This window comes from Choloepus didactylus, chromosome 8 (assembly GCF_015220235.1).
Source record: "Choloepus didactylus isolate mChoDid1 chromosome 8, mChoDid1.pri, whole genome shotgun sequence".
NCBI lineage: Eukaryota > Metazoa > Chordata > Mammalia > Pilosa > Megalonychidae > Choloepus > Choloepus didactylus.
In genome coordinates, this window is record NC_051314.1 from 12,240,890 (window position 1) to 12,257,124 (window position 16,235).

General features: G+C 54.7%; 1 protein-coding gene across 3 annotated transcripts in view; it reads right to left on the reverse strand.

The window, feature by feature from the left end:
• Positions 1-579: 579 nt before the first annotated feature.
• The window catches only part of TEF (TEF transcription factor, PAR bZIP family member), a 32,564-nt gene continuing 16,908 nt past the window's right edge, over positions 580-16,235 (reverse strand). For 2 of the 3 annotated variants that reach the window (XM_037845927.1, XM_037845925.1), the window contains exons 3-4: positions 14,032-14,252; positions 9,401-12,900 (exon numbers count right to left, since the gene is read on the reverse strand). In XM_037845927.1, the coding sequence (XP_037701855.1) occupies positions 12,685-12,900; positions 14,032-14,252 (437 nt within the window). In that variant the 3' untranslated portion in view covers positions 9,401-12,684. Of the gene's footprint in view, positions 1,157-9,400; positions 12,901-14,031; positions 14,253-16,235 lie in introns of those variants that run through there. The other variant, XM_037845926.1, reaches the window with a different exon arrangement.

A 16,235-nucleotide genomic window follows, 5' to 3' on the forward strand; every position in this document is an offset into this window, starting at 1 on the left:
CCCCGATGATGTCACCAGCCCCTGGGAGCTGTGGCTGTAGCTGACAACAGCCAGGCAGGATTTATTTTTAAACTCGGCCTTGGCCACCTCCCTACCCCCCACCCCCCAGCCAATCCCACCCTACCTCGCCTTGCCCCCTTGTGTCTCTTCTGTCCCAGATGAGCCAAGGCCAGTTTCTGAGGGTCCTCCACACCTCTACACACCCCCTGTCGCCTGGCCAGCGCCCATCAGGCTTCTGGGGAGCCGTGAGCAAGGGGCAGATTCTGACCCACTGAGGCAGGTGGGCCCCTGGAGGTGGACCTCAGCCTTCCTGCACCTCCAAGGGGGAATCTCTGAAGCTGAGAAAGGGCAGGGGGCTTGTCCAGTGTCCCGCTGCCCATCCAGAGGCAGCCAGGGACAGAGGTTATCGGATGGGGCTCTGGGGACATGTGGGACCTCTGGCTGGAATTTGGGGCTGTCACCAAAGCTTGATTTGAACTTCAATTAAAAAAAAACAACAAAAAAACAGCTTTTGTCTGCAGACCACAAGGCTTTCTTGGTGCAGCAGGACTGGGGCAAGCTGCAGAAATAGACTGGGTTCTGGGGCAGTTCCCGGTAGAGGTGACCCTCACCAAAACCCCAAGTGGGGCATATCCATGAGAATCATCACCCACTTATCCCCACTGGCAGCTTTAGATTAAGGACCTGTCATCACCCGGAGCTTAGAAATTTATGCTGATGAAATGCTCCCTTTGTCTGTTTCATATGTTGGCCCTGCATAAGATTGTGGCTGAAAACTAGGTTCTACTGGAAAAACCCATTAGAACCTGGATGGGTGGCTCTCCCCGCTCATGCTGCCCTGGGAGCCTGGCAAGGGCCAGGGGCCTCTGTTAGCAAAGGGGGAAACGAACGCTCAGGGAGGGATGACTTCAGGTTGCTCCTGTCCTCCAGTCCCCTGAGAGGTGAGACTGACTTACGTTGCCCAGCCTGTGGTGTCCGCGAGAGCAGGTCCCTAGACTCTATCTCATTTCTCGACAGTTCAGTTCAGAGCAACACAGAGGATAAGGGCACAGGCTCTGGGCTCAGGCGGTCCTCAGTTTGAATCCTGGCTGGGGCACTGTTTAGCTCTGTCATCTTGGGCAAGTCGCCTCACCTGTTTGTGCCTCAGTTTCCTCACCTGTAAAATAGGGACAATAATAGGATGTAACTCACAGGGAGGACGGCTAGAGAAAGTGACTGAAAAGCACTTAGCACAAGGCTTGACTCTTAGTGCTCGCTCAATCAGCCCTGGATGTGATTATTATTATTGTCATCGTCATCATCACCACTAAGCAAGCACTCGCTGAATCTCTTCCTTGATGGCCCTATGCTGGGTTCTGGAAATTGAATCTGGTCCTTAGGGGCCTCTTCCGCCAAGAGACTCAGAAGACCAGAGAGGAAGAGGGCAACGCTGAAGGAGAGGCCACTTCTGGCGGGGCCTCTGGGGGGGCTTTCGGGAAGAGATGGCCTTGAAGCTGGGCCTGGAAGAGTGGCCTTTTCAGCCCGTGTCTGGGCAGGGATGGTCTGAGGCAGGAGGACAGCTGGCTCAGCTGGTCTGAGAGAGAGAGATGTGGAGAAAACCCCAGGCTGGACTGGGGGTGTGTGGAAAGAGTGCAGTGCCAGCTCAGGAACCCCCCCAAACCTCAGCGGCCCCCTGGCCTTCTGCCACCCCAGCTTGTCTCCCAAGAGGGGGTCATCGTGGCCCTTGGACCAAAGGGCCTGACAGGGTGATGGACTTGTTCCTGGGAAGGAGGAGCCAAGAAAGAGGGAGCTCCCCACCCCCACACTCCGTTCAGTAAGTGATCTCAGCCAAGTCACTTCGTCTCTCTGAACCTTGTTTTCTCCTCTGTAAAATTGGCTTGAAGCTACCTGACAGGGCTGGTGTGAGGAGGAAATGGGCAGAGGTGTAAAGTGCCTGGCACAGGGTATATGAGCAATAATTACATCTCATGAGAAGGAAAAGATCCACGCAGAATCTCTGCATGGGGTGACCTGGGGACCTGGGGGCTGAGCCCCTCTAGCTTGACGCCTTCCCCTCCTGCCCCCCATCCTCAGGACTGAGCTGCACCCCTTATGGAAGGGTCTGAATGCAAATGAATGAAAATCTCATGCAAATCAGGAAGTGCTGGGTGCTCTGTTGGGGGGAGAAGGTCAGTCTAGAAAGTACGGAGGCAGCCAGCCCTCCCGTCCCCTCTGGCTTCTGTGGATGTCCCTGGACCCTTGCAGGAACGTCAGTCCCCTCGTGACCCAGAGCCACGTCCACCAGGAGCCGCTGGGGGGCAGGCAGGGCGGAGGCCGGGTCAGCTGGGGGCTGGGCTCTGGCAGCAGTGGCGCCTGGCACCGGAGGCCCCGGGAGGCTTTGCTGAGAGGACAAATCTGGTGGCTGGAGCGAGGTCACGGCCCAGGGATGTGTCTGCAGCGCCACCTGGTGGCGACAGAGCTCTCCTGCCGCACACAGCGCAGCGGGCAGCCGGCGTCCCCCAGGTGTTTACTGAGCAGCTACTAGGTGCCCAGCACCTGCCCCACGCTGAGAACTGGGAGGAGTTGGGCGTGGCCAGGAAGAGCCAGAAGGTCACAGTGGGGAGAGCTGGGGGCAGGGGACGGGAGGGAGGCGGGGACGTGGCCAGGCAGGTGGGGGCAGGTCTCCCAGGACTTGGGGGCTGTGCTGAGGGGTCTGGATTTGATCTTGAGCATGATGGGAGCCATGGGATATGATGGATGTTTTTTGTCTTTTTTAATTGTGGTAACATATATAACTAACAAAATTGGCTGTTTTAATAACTTTTAAGTGTACCATTCAGTGGCATTAATTACATTTACAATATTATGTAACTGTCACTACTACCTACTTCCAAATTTTTCGTCGGCTTGCACAGAAACTCTGTCCCTACAAAGCAATAACCCCTCTCCCCTCCCCATCTCTGGTAACCTCTAATCTACTTTGTGTCTCTATTTCTTGCCCATTCTAGATATTTCATATGAATGGAATCATACAATACTTGTCCCTCTGTATCTGGCTTATTTCACACAGCATAATGATTTCAAGGTTCATCCATGATGTAGCATCTATCAGAACTTCATTCCTTTTCATGACTGACTAATATCCCATTATATGGTTATGCCACATTTTGTTGATGGACAGCTGGGGTTGCTTCTACCTTTTGGCTATTGTGAATAATACTGCTATGGACATTGGTATACAAGTATCTGTTTGAGTCCCTATTTTTAGTTATTTTAGGGTATATACATAGGCATGGATTTGCCGGGTCATGTGACAATTGCATATTTAACTTTTTGAGGAACCACCAAACCATAGGTGGTTGGTTTTAAAGGCTGCCGTGAGGAGGAGAGGTTGAAGGAAGGAAATTGGAAGGATACTGTGAAGTTCAGGCAGGAGGCAACGATGGCTGGGACACGGGAGTGGGGGTGGTGAGAGGAGTCTGGGTGCTAGAATGCACAGGATCTGTGGGCAGATGGGGGTGGGGCAGGGAATCCAGGACAGCCCCAACTTGGGGTCTGAGCAGCTGGTGAGCTTTGAAGGGAAGGGTGTGGGAGGAGCAGGTTTGGGGGGAGACCGGGAATCTCCATAAGACCTGTATGTGGAGGTGCCAGGCAGGCAGGTGGACCTATGGGTCAAGCTCAGCAGACAAGTTCAGGCTGGGGATACACCTTTCAAAGTTGTCGGAAGGTATAGATGGAATTCAAAACCTTGAGGCTGGGTGACTCACCCAGGGAGTGAGTGTAGATGGAGCAGAGCACCAGGATGGAACCCGGGGGCCTCTGACATGTAGCGTTTGGGAAGAAGAGCAGGGGCGGCCCGGGAGGGAGGGGGAAGCATGTTAAGAAGGAGGGAATGAGCAGCGGAGCTAAATGCCGCTCAAAAGTGGGGAAAGATGAGCTTGAAAGCATTGGCCCAAGTTGATTTGGCAAGGCCAAGGTCATCAATGGATGGGGGGAGGAATTGATGACACAACAGGAGATGAAGAGTTGCAGGTACAATGTCCTTTTGCAGGTTATGGGGCCTGGCTGGTGCCGGCGTGGAGGGGCTGTACTTAGCTGGGCAGGGACGCTTCGTCCCCAGTAATGGGAGGCATGGCGGATCGGTGTCTGGCTGAGATGGAGTGCCCTTGAGTTGGGTTGCCTGGCTCCAAATCCTGGCTCCACCACTGAGGAGCTGTGGGATAAGGACAACTCATTTTTGCTTTCTGAACCTCAGTTTCCCCATCTATAAAGTGGGGATGGTGCTGAGAGTTCCAGCTGACATTTTTGGCTGACTGCTCCAGCCCAGGCACTGCTCTAAGCGTTGCATGTGGCGTTTCAATGTTGCATTAAATTCTCAACGCAAGTGTGAGCAAGGGACTGAGTCCACTGGGTTCCTGCAGAAGAAGGTGTGGGATCACACAGGAGGGGCAACTTGTCCCCAAGAGCACAGGTGAAGCCTTCCTGGTGGAGGGGCATAAGACAAGGGGTCTGGACGGATGATTAGGAGTTCTTGAGGCTGAGAAGAGAGGAAAGAGAAGGATGGGTGAAGGGCTGGTAGTGTTTCAGAGTGTGAACATGAATATTGAGATCCACATTCCCCCTCCTCCTAGGCAGATGGGGAAACTGAGATCCAGAGCAAGGAGGGGCCCAGTGTGTCAGTGGTGGGCTGGGTGCTGGAACCAAGGACTCCTGGCTCCTGGCTTGGGGACCTCAGCCCCAGCCTCGGGAGCTGCCACCTGCTGTGGCCACACCCCACGGCTCTGGGACAGGATTTCCAGGCAGATTGGATTCATTCCAACAGCTTCTGAGTCAGGGTCTCAGGGTCGGGAAGCGCAACCCATTCCCCCGCAGACATGCATTAGTACAGTCTGGCCTCAGACCCCAGCAGCACAGCCACATTCTCCTGCCCAGAACAGCCACCTTGCTGCTTTCTGGTCTTGCCTCCTGCTTCTGCTCCCTCGCTCTTCACCCTCCAGCCAGCTTTCCCAATGGGGAGCTGCGGCCTTAGCAGGTCCGTGGGGAAGGGGGTGCATGCGTGGCAGGGGGGAGGAGTGGGGCGAAGCACCTGTCATCACACACGGGGTCCCAGATGGGCTGGGCTGACAACTGTCCCTTGTCCCCATTCCTTGCAGTTTACAAGCGGCTTCTAGAAACCCAGCATCTCGCGTGAACCTGGCAGCGACCCTGTCAGGTGGGTAGGCTGGAGTTCCAGTCCCACTGCACCAAGGAGGAAGGTGGGGCTCAGAGAGGTCTGGAGATGGGCCTGGCTCTTCCTGGGTGGGGTCAGGGACAACCAGTGCTCTCCCTGGGAGCAGGCTGCCTGGCACCCAGCATGGGCATGACCCTGGGAAGGCAGGGTGAGGGGACCTTGGTCGCTTTCCCACCCATTCAGGAGGACCTGGGTGTGATGACTTCCAAGGTCCTTGCTGTCCAGAGCCGCTGAGCTTGGCACCTAGGAGGGGAGGACATGCCACAAGGGATGGAGGGAGATAGAGATGGATCCTGGGGAGGGTAGACCCCAGGACTTGAGGTTGAGGGGCCTAACTGGGTGGGACAGGACCAGGGAAGAGGTTGGGGGGGGGGGGTGCGCTGAGGTAGCTGTGAGCTGCGAGCTCCTCTCTGAACGTCGGTTTCCATGTTTGTCCAATGGGATCACTGTGAAGGGCCTGGCCCAACAGGGGGTTACATGCCAGTCGTACCCCACTGACCACTGGTGGCTGGGCATAGGCTCGGTGCTACAGGCCTCAGGTCTGGGCCTTGGCCGGCTGCCATGTGTCCCCCAGGAAGGAGGGGCATGTCTTTCCAGCGTGGAGCAGCCGAGGCAGTGCCACCCCTCAGCTAGGAGCCAGGCTTAGGAGCCACCAGGTTTGAATCTCAGCTCTGATGTTAGTAGCTGTGACACCACAGGCCAGTTGCCCAAGACATCCCTGGGCCTCAAGGTCCCCTGTAAGTGGGTGTTCCGGTTTGCTAGAGCTGCCATTATGCAAAATACCAGAAATGGGTTGGCTTTTATAAAGGGGGTTTATTAGATGTGCTAGTTCGGATGTATTATGTCCTCCAAAACGCCATTATCTTTGATACAATCTTGTGGGGCAGACATATTCGTGTTGATTAGATTGGAATTCTTTGAGTGTTTCCATGGAGATGTGACTCAATCAGCTGTGAGTGCAACATTTGGTTGGATAATTTCCATGGAGGGGTTACCCCACCCCCACTTAGGGTGGGTGTTAAGTGGATCACTGGAGTCCTATAAAGGAGTTCACAGACAAGGACCTCAAGCAACTGAGAGTGACATTTTGAAGAGCACCTGTAGCTAAGAGGACAAAACACCCCAAGAGCAACATTTTGGAGAACATGATTTTGAAACACAACCTGGGAGCAAGCAGATGCCAGCCATGTGCCTTCCCAGCTAACAGAGGTTTTCCTGATGCCAATGGCCTTTCTCTGGTGAAGGGACCCTTTGTTGATGCCTTACCTTGAACACTTTATGGACTTAAGACTGTAACTTTGTAACCAAATAAACTGTCTTTATAAAAGCAGTTGCAAACTGGAACATTAGGTTACAAATTTACTGTCCGAAGGCCATGAAAAATGTCCAAATTAAGGTGTCAACAAGAGAATATCTTCACTGAAGAACAGCCAATAGCATCTGGAAAACCTCTGTTAGCTGGGAAGGCACGTGGCTGGCGTCTGCTGATTCTTTGTTCTGGGGTTCTGGTTTCAAAACGGCCTTCTCCAAAATGTCTCTGGGCTAGCATCTCCAAACGCCAAGCGCCAGCAAGCGTCTCTCCCAAAGTCTCTCAGCTGCTCTGAGCTCCTTCTGTCTGTGAGCTCTTACGGGATTCCAGTGATTAATTAAGACCCACCCCGAATGGGCAGGGTCCACATCTCCAGGGAAAAAATCAAACATTTTCACCCTAATCAAAAGACTAACAAATCTGCCCCCACAAGATTGCATTAAAGACCATGGCTTTTTGGGGGACATAATAGATCCAAACTGGCACAGTGGGGATGTCCATCCTAGGCTGCCGTGAGGTAGGACCGTCTCCTCCAATCAGTGAGGCCTGTCCAGGCCTGGAGGCAGTGGGCCAGGGCCAGGTGGGTTCTTCTGCCCCCACAGCGTGGACTTCTTGGAAGCCAGACTGGAGTGGATGCCCCTGCTGGTGTGGAGAAACCTGTGGCCTCCGCAGAGCAGGAAGAGCTGTGCAGCGGTACGTCGGGCTGCTCTGGCTCCTGCCCACTGAGCCATGGCTTAAAATCAGTGGTCCCCACTCCACCCCACTTTAATCCTGGGGGATCCAGGAGCCAGCCTGCACGGCTGGGAGGATTTGCTGGAGAAGATGATGAGCCTGTCCTCACAGGGAGGGCTGGCTGGGGGCTGGGGGCACCCACCCTGAAACCTGTTTCTGATTTCCTTTGCTGCCCACTTGTGTCTCTGGCTGGCAGCTTTCCTGGATTAGCTGCTGATGTCAGGAGCTGCCAGCTGAGCCGGCCTGACACCGCCAATGGCAGGTGTGAGAAGGGGTGCAGCCAAGGAAGGGGGCATGTGCCACTTTGGAAATTAGGCCCCCAGGGAGCAGCTGGGGAGTGGAGGGGACAGGAGTTGGCACCGAGCTGCAGCGTCTGACATGTACACACTGTGCAGTCCTTGGATGGCCTTACCATATTCTCATGTGCAGAGAGGGAAAAGGCTCAGAGAGGTGGAGAAACTTGCCCAAGGTCACACAGCTGTACCCCACACCATCCAGCAGCTAGACAGTGGCAGACAGCCCCAATGGACAGGAGGTACAGATCTCAGCGGTGGTCAGTGCCTTCTACCTGGGACCAGGAGCTTTCCATGAGCCCCCCAGCAACCCTGCGAGGATCCTGAGAGATGGGGAGTGACCGTCTCAAGAACACACCCGCAATCGTGGTGTAGGCAGGCTTTGAACCCGGGACCGTCTGACCTCAAGGGCGTTCTTCCCTGCCTCACAGTCAGCAAAGACCCTGGTGTTGATACATTTCAAGTCCACAGCCCCATCCTTCCCATGGCTGCACGATTCTGTTTTGAGTGAGAGAAGTAAAAGCAAGTAGGAAATGTGGTGGGGACAACAGTCATTGCAGAGAATAGGTGCCCAGGTGACAAATCTCAGGTGGGAGTTCTGGGGGTGCGTCACATCCTCCCACCTTCTGGTCTCCTCTGGAGAGCCACTCTTGGAGGGGCCTCCCTGACCTCTCTTCCCCAGCTCCCAGGTCTCCTCACTCACATCCTTGGCCTCAACCCGCCCTCCTCTATTTTTGTCTGACATCTGTCCAGCTCTCCTGGCAGGTTGTGCGGGCAGGAGGCAGGACTGACGCAAAACTGGCATTTAATAAGCACTTGCTGAATGGAGTTTCTCTAAACTTTGGTTTTCTTATCTACTCAGTGGGTAACAACACCCTCTCTGTGACCTTGAAGAGATTCAGCTGCCAAGCACCCAACTCAGGGTCCTCCCAACCCTGGGGTGGGACCGAGGTGAGGCTTAATCAGGGGCCGACAGCAGGGAGCCCTCAGGGCTGAGGGGGTGACTGCCCTGACCCTAGGGCCCACCACAGCCCCCCAGCCCCTCAGCCCGGTCACTGTTTCAGGAGTCTGTCACCCTGTCCCCTGCTCTGGGTTTGAATTTTGGATCTGCTGCTCTTTGCCTGAGCCCCACTTGTAAAATGGCTATTTTTAAAAATCCACCTTGCTAGCCTGTGTCTCCAAACCCCAAAGCACCCACCCGTCAAACCAGAGACCCCAAGCGGAGCCAGGTGGGGCAGTTCTGGCTGCCGGAAGGCAGGTCCTTGCTGAGGAAGCAGGCGCTGGGGGGAGGGAGAAGGGGTGAAGAGGAGGGGAGCTGAGAGAGGGACGGCCAAGGACAGCGTGCCTAATTCCACACCCCCCACCATGAGAGCCCCTGGGGAACCCAGGCCAGCCCCGGGCGGGGGCAGGGTCACCAAGGCCCCGGGACCTTCCCCGCCAGCTGCCACACTGTTGGTGTATAAACTTGTCTTCTGTGACAGAAGACCTGGAGGAAGTCAAGGCCCACCGGGACGCCACCCTCCCAGCTGTTTCGCTTTCTTCTTTTCTACCTCGTGGCCATCACATGAACCCAATTTGGTGTCCTTTTTCTAAGCAGCTTCCTGTCTCGATACTAGTTGCACAGCACTTTTTATCTGTTCAAACCACCTTGGTTCTGCTGTGGGGAGACCAGGCGGGAAGGACTTCCAACTGAGGTGCACAGGGGACAGGTGGCTCGGCCAAGGGTCCCTGCTGGTGATGAAGGGAGCGAGAGGGGGCCCCTAATGAGATGAAGCTGGCTTGACCCTTACGTGCCTGGTCAACACGCAGAGAAAGGATAAACGGAAGCAACGGGGACAGAAAAGACAGCCCCTGAACTCTCATCTCAAAATATTTAATTTTGCTTTGAAAAGGATACATTCTCATCTTCCCTCCCCACCACATCACTCCAGCCCACCAGCGACACACTCACAAGCACAGCACACATGCACAGCAGGCCGAGGGCTCCAGAAGGGAGGGAGACGTTTCCGCCTCGCCTCCTCGGCCCAGCTAAGGTAAAGGAGAGGGCGCCGGCTGCAAGGCCGACTCCCCGGGCAGACACAGGGCCCCACACACTCCAACACATCTCATGCGCTTAGAAAAATAAAACCAAGTGGTGTTCTCACACCCCCAACTCCGTAAGACAGCAATTTCCACCTGGAAGTCATCTTTGCCATTTTCTAGAAAAATTTATTGCACTAAATTAACAGATGTTAAAGGTGCTCTGGGGCAGGGCTTTGCAATGCAACCAGGGCCTCCTGGGCCCTCTGTGTGACCCAGAGCAGGGCTCCCAGGGCCTGGGGGGGAGACCGGCCAGCATGAAGGGGCCTTCCCCGCTGCTGCCCACTCCTGCCACCCGGCCTTGGGCCCGTGGACCACAGGAGCTGCCCGCCCAGGGTCACAGCGCCCTGTCCCAGCAGGGTGGTGCTCACCCAGAGTCCAGGTTCACTGCCAAGTGCCTCCCCCAACCTCAGGACCCAGACAGGCAAACCCCTTCCTTCAGCCCAGGTTAAGTCACCCGGGGCCTCCACAAGGTTGCCATCTGTCTGGAAAGCACGCTCTCTCCAAATAAGGGTATTTTATTCAGATACATAACTGTACACCTGGCTATACATTCATTTTATGCATATGCTCACCCCATCTAGCTCACTCATGACCTGTCTGTTCTGAGGCTGCCATGAGGCTGCCACGGAGCTGACGGCAGGCCATGGAGGCGGCAGACGCAGTTCCTCGCCCATCTGGGACCCGTGGAAAGCCGTTCAGTCGGCATCTCTGGCCGCCGGTGCTTTTTAGAAGATGTCAAAAATCTGAGCCCAGGAGCCTTGGTCCCTGTGGACCCCAAGATGGGGAGGGTCCGGGAGGGCATCAAGGCTCCCTCCACTCCTGGGGTGGAAACTGAGCCGGCACCACCCTCCCCTAAGGTCTTGGTTCTTGGGCCAGGGAAGGAGACAAGCTGACCCGAGCACTCCTTTTCCTCCAAAATGTCAACCTCCAAGGCCACCTCTGTCTTGTCCCTGCCAGGCTCCTGACTCAAGGGGGCTCTTCTAAAATAATTCAGCAGCCACACGCTTTCTAAAGAAAGCACTCAGAAGGAATGAGACATCTGCTGCTTGGGCAGAAAAGGGGAGGGGGGCACCAAACCGGCCAAAGGTGGGACAAAGGAGACGTCAGGCCGTCATCCCATCCATGGGGTCGGAACATGGGCGCCCTCCAGGGATTAAGCGTCCATCCTTCTAAAAATTAAAACTGAAGAGCACAAACCATACACTTTCTGGCCAAAGAAAACGAAGAGCTTTGAAGCATGAGGCTCTTCCACCAATAACAAAATGAGAGCTGCCCTCTTGACGAGCTGCCAGACCAGAGGGAGAGTGCCCAGGCGGGCAAGCTGCCCGGGCAGGACACTGACATGCCGGGTGCAACCGCCCTGTGTGCAGTTACAATAGAGTGGGAAGTGTGTACGTGGTTTTAACGAGCCACAAAGTGAAAGGGCCCAGGAAGGGGTGGGGGGAGGCCTCCCTTGGCTTTGGAGACACTGCTCAAGTCTCCCAGAGAGGCAGGCCCCTGGGGTGCTGCCCTTGGCCTGCAGATGGCTTTCCCTGGCCTTAACATCTGTGTTTATGAAGTCTTTAGAGGTCGGGTCCAGGCCTCTGAGCCACCACTGTCAATAAAGCCAGTGGTGAGGATGACAGAGCACACCCGTGGCCTGCGACTCCTCATTACCACAGGCTGCTTGCCCTGACCCAACACACACACACCCATCAGGAGGGTGCCCCACTGACTAAAAAGGGCAGAAGGCTCCATGAATTTCCTCCAAGAATCTTCCGGAAAAGGACAAGTCCGGCCAGACACAAGAGAAAGCAGCGGCCACGACACAGAGGAAGACACAGCTGCAAGGATCCCTCTGCACCACAGCCAAACTTGTGTGGGGACAAATGTCAATGGTCCGTGTGAATGTCCCAAGAGCCTTCTATCCCATAAGAGCTGCGCGGCAACCACAACCTCCCGACCCAGCTGCCTGGCTGGGCAGGAAGAGAGGCCCTGAGGCAAGACTGGGATGCCTCATCTACCTGCAAGGAGGACGGATCCTGGCCTGGCCACATCAGTGAGCAGAGCAAAGAGAAAACGGGCACTTCTTAAGAAAATGTGCCCAGCTCTTGTGCTCACAGTGGGAGGGGGACCGTGGAGGCATTTTCTAAAACACCATGCAGAAGCTGCATCCTGGGGTCCAGGAAGTTAAAGCTTCCTAGATGAGGGGAGTTTTCCTTTACTGTCCGGGGTCAGACAGTTACTGGGTGAAAAGAAACAGCAGGCCCAGAGGCCCAGCTTAGAGGGAAAACAAGATTCCAGGGGCCTTGCTGAGGGACCCAGAGAGAGGAAACAAACAGACCTCCCTCTGCATGGGTCACCGGAGCTCAGACAGTGGCCTGGAGTCTTCTCCATGGCAGGTGACATGCAGAGAGAGGCCCTCATCAGTGCTTGCTCTGGCTTCCAGAGGTCAGATCTCAAAGCCACAAAAACAACGGCTGGGTGCGTTTCTGCCACAGGCCCCATGCCCCAGCCCCATGCCGGGTTGTGCAGAGACCCCACTCCTGAGGCCTGCCCCCCTTGGAGACACTGACCAAGGAGCTGATGAGTCTTTCCCCTCCAAGAAGATGGGCTGGGTGTGCCTCTCAAAGGCTTTCTGGGGAGGGCCAGGTGAGTGACAGGCACACCTCATCCGGAAGTGCACCTGCCACCCGAGAAGACGTGCGAGCAACGGCGTCAGGACTGATTCTGCAGAGACGGCCCTTGGCAGCGCCCGCTGGTGGGGAGGAGGACCGAGGAAAGCCTGAGCGCCCCGGAGGTCACCTTCCAAGTCAACAGGGACGTCCAGGAAGAGAAACTCGGGCCGGCTCACCATCTACGGAGATGCTCCCACATTCTCCGCCATGAGGAGGCTGCCCCCAGGGAGGTCCCACGAGCTCTGGCCACATCATGAGAAGCTTCGACGTGAATGCTCCTGGGGCAGGCGAGCTGCCATGGACTGCTGGCAGTTATTAGTCTCCAGCGTGTACGGGTTTCCGGGAGCCCCCAGGCAGAGGCCTGAGGTGCAGGCAGCGCCCCGCCTAGGCAGGGGGCACGGGTTACAAGGGCCCGTACTTGGTCTCATACTTGGAGACGATGGTCTTGCACTTGCCCACCTCCTTGCGTAGCTCAGCCACCTCCGTCCGCAGGGCTGTGTTCTCCTTCTCCAGGAAGGCTGCCCGGATGGTGATCTGGTTCTCCTTCAGGCGCCGGGCATCCCGTGACCGCTTGGCCGCCACATTGTTCTTCTTGCGCCTGGTCCAGTACTTCTCATCCTGTGGGGGGGTGCCCTCTGTGGGTCTCGTGTCTTTCCCCACGAGGGACCCACCGCCCATGCCCCACCTCCCCTCCTAATTCATCTGGTGTGGCCAGAACTAAAGTTGGGGCCCAAGGGAGGAGATGGCACATGCCAAAGCCAACAGAGTGGCAGTGACCTTTCCCTGGGGAGGTGGGCCAAGAAACAAAGCCCCTAGGTGGGATCCGTGGTGGAGGGAGGGAGAACCCATTTGCTGGGAGCTGCTGCAGCACGGAGAGCTGTCTACATCCTGGCCTCCTCAGGCATGTTGGTACTGGTAAAAGGCCTGGACTCAATTCAGTCCCCTGAGTTCAAATCTCAGTTCTGCCACTTACAAGCCATGGAACCATGCAAGTTCAATGTCCTGGGTCCCTTATCTTTACAATGGGGATAATCAGAGTAACTACCTCTTACGGTTGTTTGAGGACTAAATGTGTTAATTTATATAAAATGTTTATGACAGTGCCTGCTCTATAGTAAGTGCCATATAAATGTCTGCCACTATTATCATTATTATTACCGCTCAGAAACATCCTGAGAGGCAGTACTGTTATTCCCATTTTACAGATAAGGAAACTGAGGCAAGCAAGGTCACAGATGGCAAAGTGGGGTTTGAACCCAGGACTCCCTGACTCCAGAGCTTGAATGAAAGGTCCTCCCTGTGAAGAAAACCGTGTAGCCACCAGCCCCTCCCACCACGGCTCCTACAGAACCCTCGGCTTGAGAGCTGCTTGCTCTCCCTGGGGATGGCTGCACACAAGCTATCTTTTGTCCTTCAAAGTGAGGCCTTGTTCAAGCCAGTTCCTGTGGCCTGGTGAGCTCTCACCCGAAGGCTGGGCTACTGCCAGCACAGCAGAAGCATCGGCACAGCTGGTGGGCCAGGCATGGAAAGAGAAAAACCACAGGGAGTCACAGCGAGGCCAAACACCACCGGACTCCCTTTATTTCTTACAAACTGATGCAGGACTTGGCTCCATGCACTGGACTCATGTTTTCTACATGGTGTCCACAAGGAAGGAGGGTCCTTCAGGTAAAACCAAACGAGAGGACAGACAGCCCTTAGGCTCTCGGGCAAACCTTGCCTCTCTGCTTATAAAGGGTGCTAGGTTACCTTCTGCTCATCGGGGACGAAGACCTTCTTGGCTTTTTTGATCATGGGCTGGGGCTTCAGGTCCTCCTCCGCAAACTTGTGCTTCCGAGGGTTGAAGAGCTCCCCACCTGGCACGCTGGAGAGGACCAGGTCGGCAGGGTCCGGGTTGAAGTTCACATCCACCTCCACACAGTTGGGGTCGATGGGACTGGGCGTCTCCCTGTCCTTTTCCAGGGAGGATTCTGAAAGACACCGAAGGCAGGTGGTCCTGAAACAGCCCCCCGGACGCAGAAGACTCCCTCACACCCCTAGGCACTTGCTTTGATCACAAGGCCACTCAGAGGGAAGGAAAACAGCAGCACCCGCCCCTAGGCCAGGCTGGCACACGATTCAACCCAATGACCTGAACACAGAGAGAATTCTTCCCTTTAGGGAAAGAATGCTCAAAAGGAAACACAGGCCCTCAAAAAAGGTAGGATTTTCCGATTGTTATCCCCCCCACCAAATGTTAAGCAAACCATGAAATCATTATACCCCCTTAACTTCCTGTGGTTTCAAGCTGTCAGGTAATGAGGAACAGATGAATCTTCCTGTGAACTCTAATGGGTTAGGGACTCAGACCGAAAGAGCAAAATAGCGTCCATTTCTGAGCACCTGGAACACGTCAATCACTGTGCTAACTGAGTCTCATGACAACTCTGAAAGGGAGACGAGTGCTAACCCCCTTTTACAGATGAGGAAACCAAGGCTGAGAGGATGAAGTGGCTTTCCCAGGGTCACACTGATGGCAAATGACTAAACTTTGAATCTGGGTCTGGCTGACTCTGATTCGCCCTACCTGACTGCCACCTTTGAATGGACTTTGGACTAAAGCCACTTTCAGAATTCAGAGGTGTGAGAGATAAGAGGTACACAGAAAAACACAACATACCTTTGGCCTACTTAGCCAATGTTACTGATCAGAGTTCACCAAAGAATTATTCCATCAATAGATATTTAGTAAACACCTACTGTATGCCAGGTTTTGTCCTGGCAAAAATAAGGCAGTGAACAAAACAGGTAAACACATTTCTGCCTTCAGGGATGTTATTCTAGTGGGGAAGGCTGACATTAAAGAAGGTAAATTATACAAATCTATAAAGATGTTCAATGCCGTCTGCGTATCTCAGGGAAGAACATCACAGAAAGAATGAGCAGCAAGTGCAAAGGCCCGGAGGTGGATGCCTGCCTCCTACGTTCAAGGAAGAGCTGGGCAGGCAGCTCTGGAGTGAATGAGTAAAAGGGGACAGTGGGAGGAGGGCTGCAGAACAAACAACGTAGGGTCTTTAATCACAATGAAGCAAGAGTTCTCAACAGGCATCAATTTTGCCCTGCAACCTGCCCACATCAGGCCTGGAGGGGGTGCTGCTGGCATCGAGGGGTGCTGCTGCGAAACATTCTACAACACACAGGCTGCCCCTCCCCGCCCCCAACCAAAAGTTACCCAGTTCCAACTGCCAATAAAACTGCCAGTTTTGACTTTCTTCCTGTGCTGGGAAGCCAGCGGAGGGTTCTGAGCAGAGGTATGGCACCATTAGACTTCGGTTTTAATGGCATCACAAAGCTCAGTGCATACAAAGGGGGTTAATTCTGAGTGTCGGAGGGGAGTGATCGGGGGCTGATGTGGGGGACTGAGGGAACCCTGGGCCTGCCAACCCCACACCTGCAAGTGTGCCCCCCCGGGGAGATGCTGCCCTGAGTGTGATCAGGTCTCGGGGCCCTTCAGTGGCAAACACAAGCCAAGAGGAGGCTGAACTTCAGAACAGGAAGAGAAAGCTCCAGGAACAACAGGAGACAATTTATAAACAGCACATTAAAAAGAGGCTTGGGACTAAGGATTTTGAGGAATTCTCTTCCCAGTAGACAGTTCTGTGGACAAGTTCTAGCAACTATGCATCTTAAAATGACTGCCAGAGGAGGAGGGAGTGGGGAGGGAAAGCCGTCTGTTGGAAATTGCCTGAAACGGTCTCTCCGAGATCCCTCGTTACAAAGGATGTCAAAAATTAAAATCCAAGGCTGATGACAAGACTCCCTTACCCTGCTGATGGGGGTATAAGTTGAAAGTCACCTTGTTCCTACTTGGCTGTACCTACGAAAGCTGGAGACAGGCATGTCCAACAACCCAGGTGTTCCACTCATAAGTAAATGCCCAACAGAGATGCACACGTATGTTCACCAAAAGACCT